This window comes from Gasterosteus aculeatus, chromosome 7 (genome assembly GCF_964276395.1).
Source record: "Gasterosteus aculeatus chromosome 7, fGasAcu3.hap1.1, whole genome shotgun sequence".
NCBI lineage: Eukaryota > Metazoa > Chordata > Actinopteri > Perciformes > Gasterosteidae > Gasterosteus > Gasterosteus aculeatus.
Genome location: NC_135694.1, coordinates 30,957,140 through 30,981,774, shown reverse-complemented (window position 1 = coordinate 30,981,774; position 24,635 = coordinate 30,957,140). Strand labels below are relative to the sequence as shown.

The 24,635-nt window shown below is 48.3% G+C and overlaps 2 protein-coding genes and 1 long non-coding RNA gene across 6 annotated transcripts in view; 2 read left to right on the top strand and 1 right to left on the bottom strand.

Moving 5' to 3' along the window:
- The window catches only part of acsl6 (acyl-CoA synthetase long chain family member 6), a 29,760-nt gene extending 10,331 nt beyond the window's left edge, over positions 1 to 19,429 (bottom strand). The window contains exons 1-9 of one of the 3 annotated variants that reach the window (XM_078106993.1): positions 19,279 to 19,429; positions 5,064 to 5,284; positions 4,077 to 4,191; positions 3,151 to 3,215; positions 1,999 to 2,100; positions 1,813 to 1,912; positions 1,526 to 1,704; positions 1,314 to 1,346; positions 905 to 956 (exon numbers count right to left, since the gene is read on the bottom strand). In XM_078106993.1, coding sequence (XP_077963119.1) covers positions 905 to 956; positions 1,314 to 1,346; positions 1,526 to 1,704; positions 1,813 to 1,912; positions 1,999 to 2,100; positions 3,151 to 3,215; positions 4,077 to 4,191; positions 5,064 to 5,267 — 850 coding nt within the window. In that variant the 5' untranslated portion in view covers positions 5,268 to 5,284; positions 19,279 to 19,429. Of the gene's footprint in view, positions 1 to 904; positions 957 to 1,313; positions 1,347 to 1,525; positions 1,705 to 1,812; positions 1,913 to 1,998; positions 2,101 to 3,150; positions 3,216 to 4,076; positions 4,192 to 5,063; positions 5,285 to 6,945; positions 6,966 to 14,362; positions 14,757 to 19,278 lie in introns of those variants that run through there. The other 2 variants (XM_078106992.1, XM_078106994.1) reach the window with 2 other exon arrangements.
- On the top strand, positions 14,551 to 16,747 carry LOC120822737 (uncharacterized). Its single transcript, XR_005712732.2, has 2 exons — positions 14,551 to 15,118; positions 16,518 to 16,747. It is a non-coding gene; the product is annotated as an uncharacterized LOC120822737 (long non-coding RNA).
- A 452-nt stretch (positions 19,430 to 19,881) lies between the features above and the next one.
- irf1b (interferon regulatory factor 1b) lies at positions 19,882 to 23,966 on the top strand. Of its 2 annotated transcripts, XM_040182597.2 has the most exons (10): positions 19,882 to 20,741; positions 21,277 to 21,370; positions 21,747 to 21,846; positions 21,939 to 22,106; positions 22,210 to 22,250; positions 22,367 to 22,493; positions 22,595 to 22,711; positions 22,841 to 22,869; positions 22,991 to 23,108; positions 23,319 to 23,966. In XM_040182597.2, exons 1-10 carry the CDS (start codon positions 20,500 to 20,502, stop codon positions 23,411 to 23,413), a joined length of 1,131 nt encoding a protein of 376 aa, XP_040038531.2. In that variant the 5' UTR covers positions 19,882 to 20,499; the 3' UTR covers positions 23,414 to 23,966. The 2 variants fall into 2 exon arrangements, with proteins under 2 accessions (XP_040038531.2, XP_040038532.2); XM_040182598.2 differs by lacking the exon at positions 22,991 to 23,108.
- The last annotated feature ends 669 nt before the right edge of the window (positions 23,967 to 24,635 follow it).

Here is a 24,635-nt window from a genome sequence, read left to right as displayed (position 1 = left end):
GCGTAGGTGGGTGTGGGGGAGGGAGGAGGAGGGGGAGGGGGGGGGGGGGGGGGGGAGGTTGTTGTCTCCCTTTGGTCTGCTTGTTGTGCGATAAGACCTCCCATAAAAATAATATAAGAGGCGAGGCGTCCTCCGGCTTTTGCAGACATGCGCCGTTGAAGGCGCTTATGTAACAATGAGAGGTCACGGGTTCATTCTGCTGCTGCTGAGGAACTGGGATAATTTACAGTAAACGTCTGTCCTCCTTTCTCGCCCCCTGAGAGGAGCAGTTGTTCCACTGAGGGGCCGGAATGTGGACTGATAATGATATGTATTGTGTATGTATTTATAATATACATACAAGAAACGTTTATAACGTGCATGTGTATGTTATATACATGCACATTATAAACCTTCTTTTCTTCTATATATATATATATATATATATATATATATAATGTGCAGCACTCAGCAGCATTATGTCAGCTCTTATTCTCATCAGAGGCGATCGCAGCATGAAATGCTTTAATCCGACATGTTTCGGGTCACCGTAACAGATAATATGCACAACAATGTCATGGCGCGGGTTGTTTCTGTGTTTACTTTAGATAACAAGTCGCATTGCTGCTGGAAGTGACTGGAAGGGAAGATGCTTGTGTACTTGTAGGCGGTTCGCTCGGGCCGACGTCATGGATGGAGACCTGGTTCCAGGTCTTCAGTAGTTGCCTCATTTCATTGGATCTACTTTGCTCTTTGCGACTTGGCTCGACATGTTTTGCACGCTGAGCATTAATGGAGACCGAGCCTGACGTAGCTTTTCCTTGTTGGAACGTGTGCACGCGCGGCTCTGCTGCCGCCAGCCGGACCGCTCTTCAGGTCCCAGTGATGACAGTGTGAGAGGAGGGGGGGGGGGGGGCGTTATTACCTGTGGTCCCACTGGTGAAACACACGATGGACAGGTCGTCCGGTGCTGGCGGCTGTGGAGACAAAAGGGCAGCAGTCAGAGACCAACCTGTACTCTGCAGTTTCCGTAAGCCAGCTCATTTAAAGTGGTGCTCAGCTGGTTAATGACCCAGTAGACGGAGGCTCTGGCTGAACTCATTAATCACCGGCCGAGCGTAAATGAAGCCATAAGATACCTTTGATTGTTTTGGACAAAGCAGCAACATTCAAAAAGCTTCCAGTAAAACAGCCGTTGTGTGTTTAATGCATCATTATGTTGCATTAGGTGTCAAGTGACTGTGACACCTTTGCTAAGTCCCGCCCCTCCAATGCAGGCGGGCCAGTTTGCTGCACAGCGCCTCTCCGCTGCTTACAGAGGAATGCGTACTTACTACAGGCGTTCTGCAGTGGTCCCTCCCCAGGGCCTGTGAGAGGAGAACAACAGAGCATGAGGGAGGCCACCATGACGCCATCGGACACGTCGTCAGCGCGGCCTTGTGGCTGCGCGTCGATGGAAAGCCACGCAACGAATTTGTGAAGGATTCGACTTTGAGAGCATTTACAATGCGGCAACAGTCAGAGTGAACAACCCGTCGAAATGCACCTCCACTTCCTGCATGGCCTGCACCAGGACGCCGCAGCCCTCGCCGCGCCGCACGAGGTCGGACTCGAAGCCGTCCATCAGGATGATGCGTCGCAGGCCGGGCGTCTCCTTGCGCTCCACGTTGTCCAGGAGCACCTGGGCTTTGTCCACTTTGTCGCAGATGACCGTGGAGATGTCGGCTGAAACGACGCGAGGGCGTAAGAAACATCTGGATCCAATACAAATAAAACAGCCTTCATGTTGCTGTGTGTGTGTGTGTGTGTGTGTGTGTGTGTGTGTGTCCTCACCGGTGTTAATGATGAACCGGATGGCGTCGGGGCCCAGCGTGTCGTACAGCGGAACCACCACCATGGAGTAGGTGTAGCAGGCCAGCTCTGAGATGATCCACTGAAATCAGTCGGCAGGTCAAAGGTCAGCGCTTCATTAGTCTGAGAAACCGCAGCGGAAGGCTGAGAGAGAGCAGAGCGAGTCACCTCGGGCCGGTTCTGGGCGAACACCCCGATGAACTGGGAGGGGTCGGGCCGGCAGCCCTGATGCAGCAGGCCGGAGCCCAGGTACTCGGCGCGGGCCGTCACCTACGAGAGGGAGGGGGAGGCAAGCAGCTGATTGGACCGGGTGGAACCGGCGTTTGGGAGTTCGGCCATATTTAGTCACCGGAGACAACCATCTCGTGAACCATCTACTCGGCTGCAGCGTTCCTCTCTGGGCCACCGTCCGGCTTCAGGTCATTGTGAAAGACGCCAGAGGAAGCGGGATGGTTCTTCTGAGTGGGCCACGTTTCCACGGAAACCACCCGGTTCGGCTCGTCTGGGAATTTCAGCGCGATGGACGAAAGAAAGAAGAAAGAGGCAACCTTGTTGCCGTCCTGCTCGGGGGCGTCTCAGGACGCGTCTCATTGCTGCGTGTTAATGTCTAAATGTGGTTCCCCTTAAAACATTTCACAACAAGACTGATTGCTCACTCAGAGCCGAGATGAAATTGAGTCAACGATTCCTTTATCATTTGATTCAGTATTCCGTAGTTCCAGTTTCTCGTTTCCTTTTCTTTATTTTTTTTTGATGAAATGAATCACAGTAAGAAGAACAAAATAAGTCAATTATTATTGAGCAGAACTGTGGCACTCTAACCAGCGTGCTCTTGTTGAAGGATCCTCTTACGATACATGAGTCTAAAAGGAGCAAAGAGCTGACTGATGACGACAGCGTACGGACCTAACGAGGGCCAAGGACCCGCTTCTAATAACTGCACCCGCCCCCGGTGGCCCTCAGCGGATCGTCATGGCGATGCCGGGCCGGGTTGCGGGGCAGATTTTTGGTGCTCGAAAGCCTCCGTGGTGCTAAGATTGCAAACTACACCTGAGTGTCTCCTCAAATGAGCCGGAGGAGAGTTACAGCTCATCAGGATGATGATGATGATGATGAGAGAGAAATACATTTCTAGTACGCCCTAAAACAATATCTGTTAATGTTTTATAACTGCAAAACATACAACAATGTTTGCAAGAATAGGATTAAAGTCTTTTTAAACTCTATTTGTCTGTGTGGTCGTTTCACAGTCGAGATGAACGGCATGAAGGTAAGAGGGCAAAATGTGTCACGGCTGTGAGGAGATGAGATGTCACTCACCTCTTTGTAGGAGATCCATTTGTACGGCTGGTCGGGGAGGCGGGAGCCCAGGCACGGCCCGTCCCCTGTGGGACACGCGGTGACACGTTAGAAGACAAGACGCGCATACGTCTCCTGGGTGAGAGCGAACGCGTGCAGCTGTCTGTCACGTTTTGACACACTTTGACCCTGATGGAATATTTACATGATCTAGTATAATAAGAATAGAATGAAATGAGCGTCTCTCTGGGGACCAGGTGAGCTTTTTAGAAACATCCCCACATTGTGAGTCACCAGGTCACTTCGCCCCGACGCTGTTACCGTTAGCAACAGTGGCCGTCACCGTGGCAACCAGTGGATTGTTTTTTTTCATGCTCTCTAAAAGGAAAAGTGTACAGTGTGTGTGTGTGTGTGGGTGTGTGTGTGTGTGTGGGTGTGTGTGTGTGTGTGTGTGCACTCTTTTACAGTTACAGTTTTGCGATGGCAAAAGAAGCGCGACCATAAAATACTGAATAAAGAGTATTTCTGCATTCATAAGTGTGCATTGCATGTAAACCCTGCATCCCTTTAAGCCTTTGGTAGTTCTGTAAATTGATTAAATACATTTTTTCCGTCAGCAGCTCTGAAAACATTAGAATCTACATCTTCAGAGACGTTTGAATCGGTTGCATTCATATTCCTTCTGAACGTACATTTTTGGTGTCAAACGAATTCCACACGATCCTTTTGATCACATCTGTTTGTTGATCCTTCTCGTGGTCTCCGGTTTAATCCGTTCTATTTTAGTCCGTGTTATATGTTTTAACCCCTTAGTTCATAATCTCACATGCCGCCCCGTAGACACAAACATCTCTCCGTATCCACGAGGAAGAGTGTGAACATCTGTCTGCAGACGTGTGCGTGTGTGTGTGTGTGTTTGTTAATCATGGTGCTCACACTCCACCCACCAGATATGTGGAGGCCCCTCTGGAAGACCTCGTACATGGTCCTGGCGTCGTCGTGGTAATGACTCAGCAGCTTGGAGCTGTCGCCAATCATGGAGCGGCGACCTCCGTCCTCCTGCTGTGGCAAAGACGGGCAAACACCATTTACACAACGTTCTCTTCACTCTTACAATCAAAATGAATACCGGTGAACACGTCTCCTCTCTCCTGACCTGTGTCGGCTTATTGCAATATCTGTGCGCCTTTCCATGTGTGCGCTTCTCATTTGTTTGCAGCACACACAGGGCTGTGTGCGTGTGCGTGTGTGCGTGTGTGTGCGTGTGCGTGTGCGTGTGCGTGTGTGTGGGATGCGAATGAAGGTAAAACGCGGGTGGAATTGAGGACACGCTGCACCCGCAGCTTTTGTTGCATTTAATGATGTGAAAACAATCTCTTAAACACACGTAGCTGCGTTTTAATAGCGGCTAACAGTGTTTTCTGCTTGACTAGTGGTGTAGTTCATTATTAATACAAGTTACAAAATCCGCTTACAACCCAGATGACACAGGGGTATAAATGTGCTATCTTGTCAGGGAGAAGTTTTCTTTTAGCAAATGGACGTCGAGGTCAATGGGGAACAACAAAATACTCGTGTTGATGAAGTGTGTTGACGTGTGTTACACAATAAGGTCTTTATACCTGAATTATTGCAAATGTAAACGGCAACAAACCCAAACTAAAATGTCGCCCACAAAAGCCTGACGCTTCCGTTTTTATTAGTCTGTGATCTTCCCCACGTTCCCCACCACATGAACTTTGACCTTCCTGCTCACGTGTCGGCCTCAATGAAGGTTGTGCCCGAGAATAATGCGGCCGGAGGCGGAAGGACGACCCGCTAATGTTTTCGCACGCTACCTCTTTAACTGGCATGATAAATATTATGGTCGCACCGTGAGGGCAAAACATGAAAACAGGGCGTCTTGCTCGGACGGGCTGTGCCGTGAGTCTTACCGGGACCTCCTCGGACTGGTGCAGCAGGGAGCAGGGGGCCTGGATGGGCCGCGGCCTGGTGGCCAACCAGTACGCCAGCACGGCGGTCAGAGCGCCGATGCCCACCAGCGTGGTGGTCGGCAGGGAGCGGAAGAACTGCCCCAGGTCCTCCATGTCTGGTATCCTCAGGCCGCTCATCATCTCCTGGGCCTGCATCTTCTCCATCAGGGTGGAACTCAGCTCTGGGGGCAACAGAGGGATCTCTTTTACTTCTGATGTGCAAATCCAGATTGGAAAATACATTTTGAAAAGTTAGCAGATTTAAACGGGGGTGAAAGTATTATTGGTATCTGTTGTGCTAAAAAATAAATAGATAAATACAGTTTACAGGTAATCGTGCTTGAAATAGTAACATTTTGTCCACCAGGGGGCGACTCCTCTGCTCCCATAGACGTCTATGAGGAAATGACTCTACTTCTCTGTAGTGACCAGCAGGGGGCGACTCCTCTGCTCCCATAGACGTCTATGAGGAAATGACTCTACTTCTCTGTAGTGACCAGCAGGGGGCGACTCCTCTGCTCCCATAGACGTCTATGAGGAAATGACTCTACTTCTCTGTAGTGACCAACAGGGGGTGACTCCTCTGCTCCCATAGACGTCTATGAGGAAATGACTCTACTTCTCTGTAGTGACCAGCAGGGGGCGACTCCTCTGCTCCCATAGACGTCTATGAGGAAATGACTCTACTTCTCTGTAGTGACCAGCAGGGGGCGACTCCTCTGCTCCCATAGACGTCTATGAGGAAATGACTCTACTTCTCTGTAGTGACCAGCAGGGGGCGACTCCTCTGCTCCCATAGACGTCTATGAGGAAATGACTCTACTTCTCTGTAGTGACCAGCAGGGGGCGACTCCTCTGCTCCCATAGACGTCTATGAGGAAATGACTCTACTTCTCTGTAGTGACCAGCAGGGGGCGACTCCTCTGCTCCCATAGACGTCTATGAGGAAATGACTCTACTTCTCTCTGGATTTATTCCCTCAGTAAACACTGTAAACATGAGTTTATGGTCTCAGTCTCTAGTCTCAAGTCTGCTTCAACACATCATGATGTTCATTTAGTGAATGTTGGTCCATTTAGAGTCAAACATCGTCTTAGAAATAATTTTAAGGTAACTTTAGTGCAAATAGTTTGACTGGTTGCAAAAAGAAAGTGTCAAAGGTCAAAATTCTGAAACTGTCCCACATTTTATTACATCACATGTCATTTATCTGACGCTTTTATCCAAAGCAACAATAAGTCGACATAAGGAAACAAACTGCAAAGAACAAGAAACAAAAAAAAGTGCGATTTCATCAAATAAGCCTACAACTCGTTATAGATAAGAACCATTATAAGTCCAATGTAAGTGCTACAGTTAGTTAGTGTGTTAGTGGAGGTAGAGTCTGAAGAGGTGTGTCTTTAGTCTGAAGATGTGAAGGCTCTCTGTGGTCCTGATGTCTTCAGAGACCTCCTTCCACCATTTAGGAGCAGGACAGCAAAGAGTGGAGATCTAGTCGAGTGTTTTGCTCTCAGCGAGGAGGAACAAGCAGTTTATCACATGCAGAGCGGAGAGTGCGGGTCGGGATGTCGGGTTGGACCAGGTCCTGGATGTAAGCTGGACCCCATCCATTCACAGCACGGTACGTGAGCACCAGTGGTTAGAACTGGATGAAGAGAGCGGAGGAGTGGAGGAGTGTGGGAGAACTATTTCATGCTAGACGGGGCTTGAAATAAATATTTGGTGGAATAATTGTGATTTTCCATCATAACCTTTATGCATCTTGGCATGATCAAACAACACAATATTGATCAATAAACTCCGTATTAAGCACGGAGGCACATGGAAACATTTAGCCACCTACTTTCAAGTAGGACGAGCCACGACTTTTAATCACCCGAGTCCATCTCGTCTGATCAGTGCTTTGCGAGTGGGTTTCCGGGGGTCTCCCCCACATTCAGGCTTCTACTGTAAAATCAGCCCAGAGCAGATAACCCACGCTGCAGCACGGGGAAGGGGCGGGACTACAGAGCAGACACACACACGCACACACACACACACACACCGTGAGATGCATGATTCATGTGAGGGGAGACTGGAGGCTGGAAAGTGAGTCAGAGACAGCACCACCCGGCCAACGGCGTGAAGGCCCGGCCGCAGCTCACAGCCAATCAGAATCACTTCCTGTCTGTCTCAGGACGGGAGCGCGGCCGCAGACACACACGCACGCGCAGACCGGCGCACGGCGAGGCCGATAGGTATAAATATCTGAGGCCGTGGGAACGCAGCTTTCTCAATCACTCCTTTTTCTTCACTTCTACTTTGCTAAAGGGAAGCTGCATCACGTGAACACGCTTCACACACGCTACACACACGCTTCACACACACTTCGATGCACGACCAACCAAAAGAAAGCGCTCTTTCTTACCTCCCGGGGTCTAATGAGTTATTTATAACTTTCCCTTCTTATTTGCACTTAAAACAAGATGTTGTCTCCAAACCGAAGCAGCTTTGTTGCATGAAGCTAACAAAGTGGTTTCCAGTGAAGAGAACATGTTCTATTAGGAAAGGAGAACCTCTAATATCTGCTTTTAAGATATTCAAACACCCCTTAAAGGACATATTCATCACATATGATCACTCATTATCTGTCATTACTTTGCACGAGTCCACTTGATTGTGTTCATATTTTGTGATCTGTGAAATCCTTCACAATAAAAGTCTCCCTTTACTTTGTCTGCTTTCTTTTCCTCCCTGCAGTAGTTTCAGACTTTTATGTTTTTGAAGAATCGGCGCCAACGCAGCTCAACTTCTACTTGCTGCTACACTGACTCGAACCCTCTTAACTCAACGAAACTCGACCTTCAGTTCAGACAGAAAGCTGCGACTTCCTCGACCGGCCGTCTGATGTGTCGGAATCCAGTAAAGTGCCTTTAAACCCGCAAGACTTTCCACTTCTCTTTATTCTTTAGTGCCCTGAGCCGATGATTTCCTCTTTTCTCTCTTTATTGTCACCCCTCTCTGCCTGCAGTTCCAGTTCACCTTCTGGGGAGACGGTTCCACCGCTGGGAAACGTCTGACGCGATAGCAAACAGTTAAAAAAACATGTCACAGTTCATTCTGGGAGGAAATGTCCAACTCTGCTGAGGCCCACTGAGCGCAGCCGGAGTCCGTCCCAAAGTTTGACTTAATCCCTGTAAAGACATCCGGCTGCGTGTGTTTGGAATGAACTGAGACAGAACAGCTGAACGGTGAAGTTATCAAATCGGTAAAAAAAGTTTTTACGAAATCATGATTTAAACTGGAAAGGTGTAATATTTTGTAAAGCTCATTCAATTTCTTTTTATGATTTAAAAGAGGCATTAGATCTATAACTTGATGCTTTAATATGGATCTGTTGTTGTTAGCTAGCTTAGCATACCGGCTATGCTAGTAGCTACACTTGCTCTGCTCAACAAGCCTTCCTAGTGCCTCCGTCATTAACAGAGCCAACAGGTCAAATCCCAAAAGGATGAGCAACCAATGGGAGGCGATCACGTGACCCGGGGGACGTCCCGCCAGGCGAAACACGCTGAGTTGTGTGGTTGAATTATTGTTTTTTGTGCGGTTTGCCTCAGCGGGGGGGGGGCCGTGGGGGCCGCTCAGCCTGCTGGCTTACACAGAATCACAAAGTCACAGCTTTTGGGTCCTTTCTTTCGTAAATACACTTCATGTATTCTTTCTCATTGCACAGCCTCCTTCTTCCAACCGCATGGCGACTGCAGTGAGGCGGCGCCGCAGGTAGAACATACACACCTTGATACAGCAGCCCGTTTGGGTTTGTGACGGCTAACTGAGAAGCTAACGGCTCGTAGCCTTCTCTCCCTCTCTGTCTCTGTCTCCCTCTCTGTCTCTGTCTGTCTCTCCCTCTCTCTCTCTTTCTGTCTCTCTGTCTAAAGATGGAGCAGGAAATGTTCGCGTGGGAGTCGTGTTGTAAACTGTAGTTTAGAAACCTTTTTTAACACATTTCTGCACTAACAACATGACTGACTCCGGGATCACTTTTTTAAAATGAAATGCCTCGCATTATTTAATAACCCAAAATATGAACAATTCTCTTCCTGTAGCTCGAGCTGATGGATTTAAAATTGGCGTGTTGCCTTGGTTACGCCATGCAGCCCTAATATATCTATAGATACATATATATATATATATATATATATATATCTATACATATATATACATATATCTATACATATATATAGAGATATATATATATATATCTCTATATACGTGTATATATATATATATATATATAATCTATACACACACATTTGGACTTTTTCCCCCAACTCGGACGACCTCAGGTCAGGTGACGCTTTAAATCATTAAGGGAGGCGGTGCATTCAGGGCCCTAAAGGCCAGAAGCTGGATGAGTACGCAGCTCCCAAAGTCACATAAATGACACGTTTAAGGTCTCTGGTCCTTCTTTTGAACAAGGCCCCTCAGCTTCAACATTCTCTCTACTCTCTACGACACACACACACACAAGCACACACACACACACACACACACACATTGAGGTCTTGGAATTCGTCCCCCTGTTGCCTCCTGCAACGAGTGTTGCTTCAGCTGGTGTCACAGAAGAACAGCAGGTCACCAACAACAATGACCTCCATCAGCCGGTGAACTCAGAGGCCTGAATTTGTGAAATCACCCCATAAAAATCCAGTGTACCGTCGCTCCAGATGTTTAGAAATGAGTGTGAGTGCCGACCGGGAGCGAGAGGGAACATTTTAAACAAATTAAAAATGTTGCATTGATTTTAAGATTCTGTTTTTTATTTTTTTTCATAGCACTTTATGGTCTTGTATGTCTGGCAGAACGTTTGAATCTATAAGTGCAGAAGTAAAAACTCTTTCTGTGAATCAGCTGTGAACACTCTGAATGTTTGAGGTGCAGGTGTTGAAATCTATTCAATATCAAGTTAAAAAACACCCAAATGAGCCTTTGAATGGCGAATGACAATTTTATGATACAATTCTATTCTTGTTTCATTGCATGAAAGTTGAAAATGTTATTTCCTTTTATTGACGTTATACGTATTACTTAATTGATTGTACTTGAGTTAAGAATTGTGTTTATTGTTATTTTATCTATCACTTATATTATTCTATTGCCATTTTCATTTAAAGTTGTTACTCTACTATTAGTGTTATTACAACTTAAGTAATTTGTCTTTTATTAAAATATTTGTATCAACATTAATATTGCGAAAAGTTCTTTGTATATTCCGTTGTTTTCACACTTTTTTTTACTTGCCTGTTTGAAAGGTTCCTTACAAATAAGTTTGATTGATTGCATTGAATTGATTCATAGGCCGGTGTTGTACTTTGAATTGTTTGACACTTTACAGGATGAAGAACCTAATAATGGAAAGTGCATGACGCAATCCCACGAGTAGCTCATACAGGACCAGTGACGGGTCGGACTCACTTCATTCCGTCCATTTAAGTAACTCAGTTGGTGGGAGGAGCCATCATGGAGTCGATGCACCCAAACTCCTGAAGCCCCGCCCCCTCTAAGCTTCATTTGTAGCTAATTAATAGATTTTGATTAATTTACCTATTTTTTCTCCATTTTTTAAATATATAGTTAGATTGATTTACCTGGTTTATCATTTCTATTTCATTTTTATTTCCAGTCTGAGGGAAGTTGGCAAAGATGGCTGCATTCAAAAAGAGGCTGCGGTTCCTGAATGCGCCGGCCAGACTCGCCGTGACCTCCGGGGCTTAAAGGGGAAGAAAAAAAGAAGAAGAAAACGCAGCCTTGCGTCCTGAAGCCCCGCCCCATCGGCCCATCTGAGGGCCGTTACCAATGATTAGAGTCCGGCGTGGGGAGATTACAGCCTATTAGCACAGAGGAAGGATGACCAGCAGTAACCTCACGCTATTTAAAGACGGCACTTGCATCAGGGCTTTTCATCTAATGCTTCTTCCTTCTTTTTACCAATTGCATCTTAAAAGACACGTCAACAACAAGAGAGACAAGTCTTTCTGTGGACAGTTCCCCAAACGCCATTATTTTCTAGTAACGTACAGACTGATCAAGTGGGGAATGTTAGTTGAGGAAAGAGTATTTCTGTGAGTGTCTCCTTCATTTTTTTAAAAGTGCCTCTTCTTTTTCACTACAGAAGCTTTGAACGGTCCTCATTCCTCTGCTCAGAGCAGCCGCCATCAGCCCACTTCCTCCTGCATATCTCCCCGCGCGCGGCCGTCCGCCCAATAGACCTGCAGCACGCGACGGGTAACGGCGACTCATTCATGAAACCAGGTGACACGAGCTGCAGAGGGAAGGACGGCCCTCAAAGAGGCAAAGTGCTAATGCAATGCATTGTGTGTCTGTGTGTGTCTGTGTGAGTCTGTGTGTGTCTGTGTGAGTCTGTGTCAGTGTGTATCACTCAATAACTAAAGTGATCACCTTCACCGGCCAGATTCAGCTGAGGCCAGCAAGAGGAAGACAGCTGGATGCGTTATTGGCCTGGTTTGGGCCCGACTGGCCACCGTATCACACCACCCTCGCCACACCCACCTGCCCCTCCCCCCTCCTCCCCTCTGCTCCCCTCCATCCCTCCCTCTTGCTCCCCTCCTGTTAGCGAACGCACACTTAGTCGGTTGATATTTGCATGTTTTGAACTAATGACACAGGCAGACACTGAAGGAGACGCTCCCAGTTAGATTTGACTATCAAAGTGAGGAGACGGGAGTGTGGCGGCCGCGTCAAAACGCACATCCCTTCATTTTAAGTCTCTGTGATCAATACTGAATTGCGCGCTCGCGGCTACATTTCATAGGTTCCCGGTGAAAGACGGTTTCAGGTTTTCAGCTGAAAGGAGCTGGACTCGAACCAGGCGGGCCGGTGTTCATGGTCGCGGAGGCAAGAGAACTCCTCGAGCGCCTGGGAAGGCAGTCGGGCCTGGTTCGGCACTTTGTTTGGAGCCATTACTGCCCAGCGGGGCCACACCGCGAGGACGCCGGTGCACTCTGGATGCTGAATCAGCAATAAGCCGATTAGAAGGAGCGTGAGAGCACCCAAACGGCTGATATTATCGATCACTCTCAGACTTTAGATTAGTGGGTATGTGATCTTATAGAGTCACCCAGAGTTTAGGGTTACTGGCCTGAACCCTGGAAATAAAACTAAAGAAAAGAATCAACACGTCACAGAAAAGCCCCTTCTCTCTGTTTTAAAACACAATATCAAAGTGCTCCGCCTATAAAAAGCATCGTGTTGTTCAGTTGTAGTCATTTAGCGGCTAGTTAGCATGCTACTTCCACAATGCTAACTGAAGAGAGGCCATTGAAGTGCCGGGCTTGTTGTGCTCATGCTTAAATCAGTACTGTGAAGGGTTTGTTACGACTAAATACAGCATAAACTAATCGATATGTGTGAATAAGAGCTCACAGGTTTGCTAGCGATTAGCATTAGCGATCCACCGGCTTATTGAAAATGTGACGCAGACTGCTCTCCACAAAATATGCTGCACAAAATGCAACAATTTGGACTGCATCTCCTAAATAGTCGTATTATTTGGTCTTCAGCTAAAAAAAGCGGTTTCCACAACTCTATTTGTCTCATAACTCATAATAATCGGTGCCAGTGCACAACGGCAGTCGTTTATTACACTGCAGGTGCACTCAACATTTGTTCCGTCACATCATGCAGTCATGCAGTGCCTCCTTAATTTGCTGGTTTTCAACATTCTCTCAATCCCTCTGACCCCCTCCCGCTTCATAGCTCTGCTTTACCCTCCCAAAAGTGGGTTGACTGAGGAAAAGCAAACATGGACAGTTACCGTCCTTAAATATGTACATTTTAACCCCCCGTCTGATCAATTTCTTGCCAAAGGGTGGAGTGACTCCAGCGTCCTGTTTAATCAAATATTGAGGAGGGAAAAAGAATAGGTTTACACGCGTGTGGGGCAGCACTCAATGCTGATTGGAATGAATTATTCATGTGTAGGAGCAGCAGGGATGTGCCGACAGGTTAAAGGTGTCATGTTTAGTCTTCAGCAATACAGTTTAAACTCTTTGGGCTCCATTATGATATTTTAAAAAAACGTCCCTGCAACGATTTTAATATGAATGCACCAAATAACGGCTTATATCAATTAGCAACCAGTGCAGCGGCTGAGGGACTATACTCGCGGAGGAATACATAATTACACGTCGTCGTGGTCTACCAACACAAAGAATCTGCCGGAGCATTCCCACCATTTCTATAACCAAACAACCTTCCTCCGCGCAACGTCCCTCATCTGAACTCTGACGAATCGGGTTCCATCTATCGAGTAGAATCTCCGGGAAAACCGGCTGCTCTGCGCCGCTCGCTTTCTTTTCGCCGGTAGGCCGCGAGCATTTCAGCACCACGCGTCTCCCGGACAGCTCCGTCCAATCGGACGCGGCCGTTCGAGGTGCGTCATCCTTCCTCATCCTCTCCTCATCCTCCCTCCCTCCATCACCGAGGCATGGCGGAGGTTGAAGGACCGAAAAAACGGCAGAAAAACGCCGGGTGCCACAACCGGCGTCCCGTCAGACCGGCGTGTGCGCTGTAGAACGAACGTGCGCAGGATGGATGAGAGCGGGAAGGTCGTGAGACGCTCCGCCATTTCAGTGACGTATGTCCGGTTTCGACGCACAATGTCGCACGACCTTAGCAGCCGGTCGGCCTCAAAAGCTCACGTTCGATCCCGTGTTGGTGCTGCTGCTGCTGACGGCGAACCGTTCGTTTACCGCGTCAGTTAACTAACAGTAAAGACACTCACGCACACGCACGCACGCGGAAACGCGATGTGCGGGATGACCCGCGTGCATTGACCGCATGGCAGCGCGTCTGCCCGGCCGTACCTGGCGTGAACGAGGCAGGGGTCCCTACCGCGGAGCCCATGAGCAAGGCTCCCGTCGACGCTAAAGCCTGCTGAAATGTCACACGTTTGAATGTATGGTGCGTTCAAGCACGTGTGATTTTTCTTTTAACAAATTCTCAACGTCACAGGCGTCGCTACAGGCAAAGCGACAACTGCAGGAAGCTAGTGCGTGTGTCTGTGTGTGTGTGTGTGTTAAATACACAACGATATTTACTTACAATAAAACAAAGGTTCTGCACAAAAAGAAAGAGAAACGCCACAACCTTCGGTTTGAATGTCACACGATGCGCCTCAGCCTCCGCCGGGCAGGTGCAGCACCCCGCGATGCCAAATCATCCCAACCGACAATAAACTCGGAGAAACGTTGAGAACTCACCTAAAATAATCCACAGCGACCCAGAGACCAAAACGAAGGCGAGCATGTCTTTCTCATTGAGTCAGCTGTGCCGGTGCAGGAGCGGCGCAGAACTGCAGCATCGACTGCAGCAAGTCGCCGACAATCTGAGGGATTAAGAAGGAGGGGAGGGGGGGGAGGGCGCAATGTATCTGAGGCAGACCACAGTGTGGGGGGGGGTGGGGGGGCGCAGGAGATGGCGACCGGCAGGGCTTTAATCGTGGAGAGGAGGGGAGGAAACAATAAATAAACCAGGGCCTAGTGGAGCATCCTTCCCCTTGGGGGGGTTGTCCACCTTCACCCAGTTGGCCGCTGCGCAATGGCTGACTCCTGCTGCGGGGGGGCTGAAAGGTCGGCCGGAAGATGCGATCTGCGTCAAGGTTACCGGGGAGGAAGGTCCGCACGAAACCGGCTCCTCGCTCCACGCGCGTGTTTAACGTGCAAAGCGCGTCACCGGGACGCCGGCCCGCGCGTTCGGCCGTGAACACGCGTGTAGAATTTATTCGCTTTTCGCGTATGTTTGTTTTGACACCGAATAGATGCTGTTGTGACCCGAGAAGCAGCTGTGCTATTCTGGGTCCGTGGCACATCGCACCATAAACGTCCCTGCAGCGGAGCAGCGCGTTTTGCATCAGGGTCACGTGGTGCGTTAAGCCCCGCCCCATGAACGAAAGTAACCCGAGATGGGCCGATAAAAGGCTGAGCGACAGCAGCGAGGTTGGAAGGCGCAAAAAGACGGTAATTAGACACTGTTTGAGTGAACAATAGTAAGTATTTTATTAGATTATGTTGTGTTATGTTTTGCATTGTGGGTCTGGCTCTTCATAGGTTACTTTTAAAGTGATTACTTTCATCTTGTTTGAACCGGCTGATCTTAATTGAACACAATTTAATCTTATTTTATCCATTCACTACATTGATTTGATTCGCATTGTGAATACCAAATACCATTAAAGCCACGTGCCGCTTTTTGAGGGCAACGTGCAGAAAGAAATATCTGAATATTGTATATTTAGGGCAGCGTTGGTAATATGGAGAGAAACATCAGTCCGCTGGATTTGAAAAAGGATCCAACTTAAAAAGCCGGTCCTGAGATGCTGACTCTTTAGCGATGAAAGTAGATAAGATGCCAAGTCAGCAATAATTAAAGCATCCCCAAAGCACACAGCTCCTATCAGCACTCATGGGTGTTGGCTGTGGCCAGTGCTGTAGTGGTAAAATTAGAGGTGGGTAAACTCTGAATTTTGTGATCATACAGACCTCGACGCGATGTGAAGCAACGCAACACAAAGCGTCGCGACTCTGTAAGGCTGTCCTGGCTATATTGCATTATGTTATCAGTAAAAGTCATATACAATCAATGACAATGAGTAAATGTGTTAGTAGTTTATTAAATTAAAGAAAACAGGCACTGATTGGATGCTCACAGACCGTAATACAGCGCAGATGAAAAGGATTCAGACTACGGCGTTTATATGTTCAACAATAGGAAACGTAGTCTTGGCTGTTTTAAAATTACACCAAGTATATTTTGGATTATTCCAACGGAAGAATACAAGGCGCAGGGAACTTAGAGGTGGGTAAACGCTATTTCCAAAATTCAAGAGGTGCGTAAACGGCGTTTACGTGGGTTTACCCTCCACTACAGCCCTGCCTGTGGCCCCTCGGGGGCGGCTCTGGTCAGGAGAAGCAGTATAGTCCCTCAGTGGCTCTTTAAACGCTGTCAGGAGAAGAGAAGCTCAACTAAAGAACAACAGGTTTGAAGGTCACCAAACGTTGCTTCCAGCTTTCAGGGGCGGGGGCCTTAATGTCCCGCCTATCTTCATGTATTTTTCGCCCCACGTTTATCGTCTTAGCAGCGGCAATAAGTGCGCTGGCAGTGATTGGCTGTCGTTGTGCTTACAGAAGGGAACTCCTTTTCTTTCTCCTCACTTGCTTACACTATTTTCAAAATGAACTTCTGTGTTTATTGGAAACAAATTAGTACTGTTTATGCTCATAGTTTGAGGTTTTCGCAACAAAACCACTTTCAGTTCAGTTAAAGCGCGTCGTCACGGGTCGAACGACTAGATGTGTCGTTGCTGAAATACGTAACGAATGAATCATCTTGTGAGTTATGCTGCACGTTCTTTCACAGGTACAGGTGCGTCTGCTGGATGAGAGCCGCCTCCTCAGAGAGCCACAGCTTGAACGCGAAACGTCGCTAAACTGTTTCTTCACGTCTGAGAGCGCGTAGAGCTTCCACCAGCACGACGCCACCCGCATCCACCGCCACCATCCGCGGGTTTATTCGTCACAAAACTCCTTCACCGCTTAATGTCTTAATGTGCCGCTGTCATGTGACTGACCTGATTAAATGAGTCGCCTCTAATCTGTCACTCGTCTTCTCCTCCTTCTTCTGTGATCCCGAGGAGGAGGAGGAGGAGGAGGAGGAGACACACGGGACAACGAGAGACAAAGGCTGCAGATCTTAAATAATTACCTGAAACACCTGTTAGGTGAGGGCAATGATTACAGATATTTGTTTATCTTGCAATGTGATCAAAATACACACAGGAGGGGGGGGGTGTACTTAAAACACAATATCAAAGTGCTCTGCCCATTACCAAAGAAATGGGAGTTTTAGGTTAAGGTCAAGGGTCAAGGGGGGTAAATACCAGAGATGAACTTTCTCCTCCTCTGACATGATGGTAATAAATTATGAATTCTTTGTTTTCCAAGGCCATAAACATGCGTAAAACATGACACGTCCTTAAAATATGTCCACATGCAACTCCTACTTAGTGAAGGCAGCACGCACGCGCTAAAAGTAGGATGAGTAACACCAATTAGCTGTGCGAGTCGGCCGCTGAGCTTTGGAAGATTCTTCATACAACAACCTTTTATAGTGTGGAACGGGAGAGAAGAAGACAATATCAGCAGCTCAACTGAGAAGGCCGAGACCGAGACCGACGACCTCCAGAAGGAGGACGAGGAGGGCGATGTCTTTCTCGTTGAGCCAGCTGTGGAGGAGCGGAGCAGAACTGCAGCATCGTGCAAATCCTACTCAGTGGTGGCAGCACGTTCGCGCTAAAAGTACAATGAGGAAACAATTTGGAATGGCGTATGAAATTAGCGCGCTAACGTGTGCTCAGTTATCAGGAAACAAAGCCCAGCCAAGGCTGATGGGAACAACGCTTTATTATTGAAAGATACCTTGAATTATAAAATCAGACAAGATGATGAAGATTTCCATTTATGGGACGAGAGCAAATAACCTGCAGATAAACCTTTTAAAAGTTTTCTTTTTATGAGGATAAGATGTTAATAAATCTTATCTTACAGCACTAAAGATAACACGCTGCCATTTGAAGCACGCATCCCTTTGACCCAGTCACTCTGGACTCATCATACAGGTTCAGTCAACATGTTTTTTATGTACGGGGGAAACTGGAGACCTCGGAATGAACAAATCAAATGAGCCGAGACTTCTGTTTTCACACCAAACAGCGGTGAGGAGGAGGATCATATTATACTAGCGCATACTTGTATGCTACAAAAAAGACAAGTGAAGCTTAATCAATAGAATTTGTGAATTTTAGCAGTTGTTCCCAGCCGCATTGGCCCAAAATGTCCAATCCAAATGTCTCAGATGTTCTGATTTACAACTAAAACTCCAATGATTCTCAAGAAAGATCTAACGTGTGCTCATATGTAGCACCCAGTAGCTCCCAGTAGCACCCAGTAGCTCCCAGTAGCACCCAGCAGCACCCAGTAGCACCCAGTAGCACCCAGTAGCACCCAGTAGCTCCCAGTAGCACCCAGTAGCTCCCAGTAGCACCCAGCAGCACCCAGTAGCACCCAGTAGCTCCCAGTAGCACCCAGTAGCACCCAGTAGCTCCCAGTAGCACCCAGTAGCACCCAGTAGCACCCAGTAGCACCCAGTAGCACCCTGGAATGAGGCAAGTTTATCTCATTTATGGAAACTCCAGTTAACTCACGCCTGTACTTGTTTCAGATCACTCAGAGTGATAAAAATACGTCACATGCTGAAGTTGCCCCCCCCCCCTCTACCCGTCTCTGTCGCTCTCAAAGCGATTCCACTAACGGGAAGAAACGGAGGAGGGACAAATTCAGGAAATACTTCTGAAAGGGGATAAAATGGAACAAATACATTGTGTAACCTCCACCACGTGTCATCTTCCCTTCACCTCCAGGAGTTCTTATATTCTCACATTACTTTATAGAAACACCAATTAGCTGTGCGAGTCGGCCCCTGAGCTCAGGGAGATTCTTTATACAATAACCTTTTATAGCGTGGAAAGAAGGAGAAGAAGATAATATCTGCAGCTCAACGGAGAAGGCCGAGACCGAGACCGACGACCTCCAGGAGGAGAACCCGGTATTGAAAACTCTGCTCAAATTCAGGCCTAACAGGGTGAAATAAATGTCCAGTGAAAAGGTTTGGTCCCCCGTGCATGAGGCCGGTGGAGCGAAGGCGTTGCCTTGACCCCGGGGGTCACTGGGCTGGTAAAGCAGATGGTTCGAAGGCAGATTGGACGCTTAAGACGCTCGTCTTGTGTTACTGTTCCTTCCTCGCAGTCCTCATAATCAGAACCACTGTGTGAGCTGAAGTAAATCCCAGAATGCAGCTGTGATCAGCTAACGCTATTGTTAACATTAGTTAACTAGCATGGAGTAAAGAAATGCTGTAGTTATCATGAACATCTCCGTGTCAAATTCCATGTATGTCTGACGTATTTTGGCAAAACATGTTAATTAATTGATTCCTAATTAGCACTTACAATTAGCAGGACTATATAGTGAAAAAAAGCGTAATAGCTGGCGTTAGGATTAACGTGAGCGCTTCAAAACTATCAGACTGTATCTGGTGAAGCGTCTTTGAATGAGTACGTTACCTTAATATGCAAGAAGCTCCCAAACATCTGAGGTGTGGGCCGCAGGCCGAAGCGTTTCGCAGCACTTTGAGATAGAAACGTGTCTGCTGGCCGCGACACACCGAACACAACGAGCTGTAGAGAGTCAGTCTGTCTGTTAAGTAAACTTCACATAGCTGCTGGGAAAAAAGGCCTAAAAATGACGTAACCAGCAGGTCAAGACAACCCGACCCAGTTCAGCGCCTTCGGACCCGGTAAACACTGTTTACATGCACCGGATCACGCCACTCCTTTTCTCCACACATGTAAAGGTTGTATACAAAGACATCAAGGCTTATATTGTTAGACATGTTTGTTTAATAAATCAATCAAAAAACTCGACAATGTGTTTTACATCCTCCACTCGTTATTTATCATTATTACTATTATTGCTCGTGTTTTGGGGAATCGAGAACAATTAACGGGATGATCCCCCCCCCCCCCCCTCCCTCACCGACCCCCCCATCCAGATGTCCGCATGTGGAAAATCCCACAGACTATAGACCGAAAACTCCGCAGGAAAACTCCCTGCTTCTCCCCTCGTGGTCGCGCTCGAGCACGGGGGCGCGCGCAGGCGGCGCGAGCGCGCAGGCACAAGGCGCGGGGAAGGCCGCAGGTGGACGCGCTCTCCGGGGTCCCCCCAGAATCGCAGCAAGGAGGAAAACGAGCGGACGTGTGCAGCGCGAGCGCGCACGGACCGCAGCCGATGCGCGTGGGCGCGACGGTTGGAACGTCACGCGTGCTCGCGGCGAACTACTGTCACGTGTGTGGACGGTGACGTTTTATTGACAGCAACAGCGCAGCAGCGCCCTGCCGGCCGCGGGAATTACTACATCGTTTCCGATAAATGCCCGGCTTCTCGGCGCGGACGTGTTTTTACCGAGAGGCTGCTCCCGCGCTCGTGCACCTCAACCTAACGCGAAGCCACAGTTTCCGGCGGCCGACGTGCGTGTGCACGGGGTTGTCATTCTAAATGCATTTTTTATTTTCACACAAGATACACAATTTACACAACAAAAAGTACGTGATGGATGTTAATGATCACAATGAATATAGTAATGACTGTGTACTGCAGACGCATTAACACGTCATAACGCGCGTAGAAGTTGTAGAACCTGTAAACGTGACTGCAGCCGCAGGTGTGAGGCGGCATGTGGACCTGGTCCGACTGAGGCTCTTTAGTTCCTTCTTGCTTTCAGCGGCATGATTTCTCGGAAATCGGTCTGCTGCCGAAGGGGACCGGCAGCTGCGCATGCGCAGACCACAACCCTCCCCGGAGCCTATAAAAGTCGAGAGACGCGAGACGCCTCACAGTCCCGATCGAGACGCGTCTCCAGGTGCCGAGAGCAGAGAGCAGGAGAATCTCCCCCGGAACCAACTCCAAACAAGCGGAGTGTTTTTGTGCTATTTTCCCTCTTTACGGATCACATAAACAAACTCATTCCGTAAGTGGGTTCATCTTCATCACTCCGGGATACGGACTGCATCTTCTTTCTTGCACTTCTTTTTCATGCAGTGAATTCGGGAACAGGAGCGTAAACACCTGCGTGGTTTTTCGCGTGTTTGGTAAAGTTGATTCAACTCGGGTTGAAATGACTTCTTTCGTTTTTATACATGTTCGCGTGCGGCAGCGCGGGAGGAGGCGCGACCTCCCCGAGCGCGCGCCGCGGCCACTCGGGCGCACGTCTCCAAACGCGGACCGGAAAGAATTCGCCCCCCCGCCCCCCTTTAACGGTTTCACTGGGGAACTCCTTTGAGCCACAACGGGCTTAAACAGGGAAACAGGACATGGGTTTTTTTTTGGGGGGGGGTGGGGGGGTCTCTCTCGGTGTTTTGTGACCTTCCCTAGTAACGCCGAGTCCCGCGCGTAAACGCCCCCCTGCTGCCTCCCCCTGTCCGCCCGCCTCGCCCCGCCTTGCCCGTCAGAGCGAACCCGAGTAGTGAAGGCTCACTTCTCCCTTTGTTTGCTGCACACTTCAGGTCCAACATGCCGGTGGAAAGGATGAGGATGAAGCCGTGGATCGAGAAGAAGATCGAGTCCAACTCCATCTCGGGCCTGAGCTGGGTGGACAAGGTGAGGACTCCGTTCAGCAGCACGTGAAAGAGGGCAGAAGCACAGTAGCGTATGCTACTAACCCATAGCCTTATACTATTGACCCATAGCTTTATACTACTAACCCATAGCCTTGTATTTTATTCCTGGTGCACTGTTGTCGTACTGTCTGCTGTCGGATAGAACGGCAGCTTCCCGGCTCACGTTCATGTTAAAGTAGCAGCTTGTGTGGAGCTGTTGTGCTGTAGAGAAAGAAAGTTAACTTGCGAGTGGCAGAGAAGTCAACAACCTCCTGTGTGTGTGTGTGTGTGTGTGTGTGTGCGCGTGCTCACTGTTTAGCTCTCCTCCACGTGGACGCCTCCATCCGACTCAGCATTTCCTTCTTTTGTCTTTCCAGGATAAGAAGATATTCTCCATCCCCTGGAAGCACGCAGCTCGCCACGGCTGGGAGATGGAGAAGGACGCCGTCCTGTTCAAACAGTGGGCCATCCACACAGGTGAGGATCTGCCGATACACACCTGTGGGGCGGGGCTGGGGGGGGTTATGGTCATGACGGCGTCAGGGGACTAAACAAAGTGCATCATTCAGGGAAACACGTGGAGGGCCAGGAGTGTGACCCAAAGACGTGGAAAGCAAACTTCCGCTGTGCGATGAACTCGCTGCCCGACATCGAGGAGGTGAAAGAAAAGAGCGTCCACAAAGGCCACCAAGCTGTGCGCGTGTTCCGGATGCTGCCCGCCACCCCCAAATCTAGAGGTGAGGCAGGAAGCTGAGAGCATCAAACCACAGCGTCGCTTTCTACAAGAGCAGTTTGTTTGTGCCATGAGAAAAGCTCAACGTCTCCCTTTCTTCTGCTCAGATAAACGATGCAAAGCAAAGGAAACAAAGGCCAGGAGGAAGGTAAAGAGGTCTTTTTATGTTTGAGGCATTTGCCCCTGCTGAGTGTTTAGTGACACTACTTACATAGCCCGTATATGTAGGTATTCAGCAGGTTGTGCCTCTCTGTGCTTCTGCAGAACTCAAGGATCAAGAAGGAGGAAGACGAGGAGTACAGCGACGTCGTCATGCACGAGTCGATGCAGCAGAGCGCCCCGTCCACTCAGGAGAACACGGTGGACAGCACGGTGCCCACTGACACGCTAGGTGAGGAGCCCGTCTTATTCATATATACATATATATATATATATATATACGGTTGAAATGTAGTGGAGTGTATTTAACGCTTCCTCTCGCCGTCTCCACAGTTTTCCCCCTTTGGCCGCTGTCCGAAGTCCCCGACTGGAGTTGCTCGTTGGAAATCGAGTCGGCCTTTCCAAACTACTGCAGCCACCAATTCGAAGTGTCCCCCGAGCACAGCTCCGGTAAGACGACAAATTAATGTTTTGAACTGACACCCGTACGGGAGGATGGGCATCGAGTTACTCACTGTCCCCTCCTCTTCTTTCCTCCCTCCCTCCCTCCCTCTCTCTCTCTCCACTGGGATCTTCTAGACTACGACTACACCGAGAACATTGTCCAGGTACGCATGGCGCTCCCTGCTCTCGCCTGCGGGCATTCTTCATTGACAGGAATACCCTTGTTGGTCTTAAAAAAAGTCAAATAGAAAGACAACCGTACTGAGTTCAGTGTTGCTCTTTCAGATTTGTCAGCAACTAGAGAAAGACCCACACTGCAGGATGGGGAGCTTGGACGGCACAGGGTTCCTGAGCAATGAAGCATGCACCAGTCCAGGCAGCCACTGGAGTGAATCGTCCTCAGGTAAATGTCCCCAATGGTTGGACGGGCTGTCTCCGGATGCATGTGCAACATGTCAAAGTCTGGATGGGTCCAACAACACGAGTATCAGAGGATTCTTAGTTATTCTCACCGAAAACAAAGTCAGGCCTTATTGGCCCGACCGACCGTGAAGACAAACATCACTCCCTTTATTGTGTAATAAGACAACAACGTCCCCTTTTGCCTCCGCAGTCGACGAGCTAGAGGAGACGCCGCAGTACCTGACCCTGGGCACGGACATGGCGCCGGCCACGGACAACATATGGAGGAGCTTTCAGCAGTCGTGAGGGGTCTTCAGCAGAAGGGACAGGAGCGCGCTGTTTGATACTCAAGGACTTTTTTTAAAAAAAAGAGCTCACCCTGTCCTCCCAATCGTCCCCGCTGACTGAGGCCGCGTGGTCGAGCGGAGTGCGCCGTGGAGCGGTCGCCGTCCGGACCCTCGGTCCGAAGTCTCCGCCGCAGCAGAGGGACTCTCTCTGCGCACTTCTGATGTTTTTGGCTGGTTCAAGGCATTTCTGATACTCGGCCTCTCTTCATAGCGATTGGTTGTATATTATGCTCATACTTACCTGCCGGGTGGACGTTTTACTTTACTTTACATTACATTGGAGATTTTACCCCCCAATACAGATACAAGCTACATAATCGGTGCGCTAGTCGTCATATAGTCTGGTAGTAACACACATGGTATCGTTTCTTTCTGTTTTGTGTACATACGTTTTAGTTTAGTTCAGAAAAGCTTCTTAACTTCTGGTAAAAGCTGCACTTCAGTCAATATATGTATATAAAAAGGTTTCTGTCTGTTTGTGGTTTTGTAAAATAAATCAAAATGTGAACAAATATGACTCTTTAATTTCAGCCTGCGTCTAATTATCTTGGTTCAAACCATCACAATGTGTATATTATATTACAAAAACATGTTATTAATAGAAATTTAGTTTCATCATGAGGAATAAGTCTTATACATTCAAAAGTCATTGACGGCATTGAGTAAAAAGTCATGAGACTCCAATCATAGAGAATATGACCAGCGATGAAAGATCCGTTTTCAAAAATATAGAATAAATTAATCAAGTTTGTTCAAAGTCATTGAGTTCAAGTGTCAAGAACATGCTTATTCTAATAATTAAATCCTTTAAAAGCCTAAAAAACGCGTTAAGACGTCAGCATCTCTGTTGATCCATTTGTCAGAAAATATTATATCGTTATATTTAGAAGAACGGCAGCGCTGACTATTCGACAGATGTAAAGTACGCGGTTGTTTTTCCTTCCTTATCTGGATTCCCTTTGAGATCCCCGCAGACGTTAAGGAAATCAACACGCTCCATTCGTGCACGCTGAGATCTGTCGCCATCTCCTCTGCAGACAACGGTTACAAAAGACACAGCGCAGTCTGAAGGTCTCCTTCGAGGGAAACCACCGAGCTGGCAGGTTCGCGCACTTTAGTTCCCTCACTCGGACTGGTTGGTCCACTTGAGAGAAGAAACTATTTCAGGAGCAGATGATTGC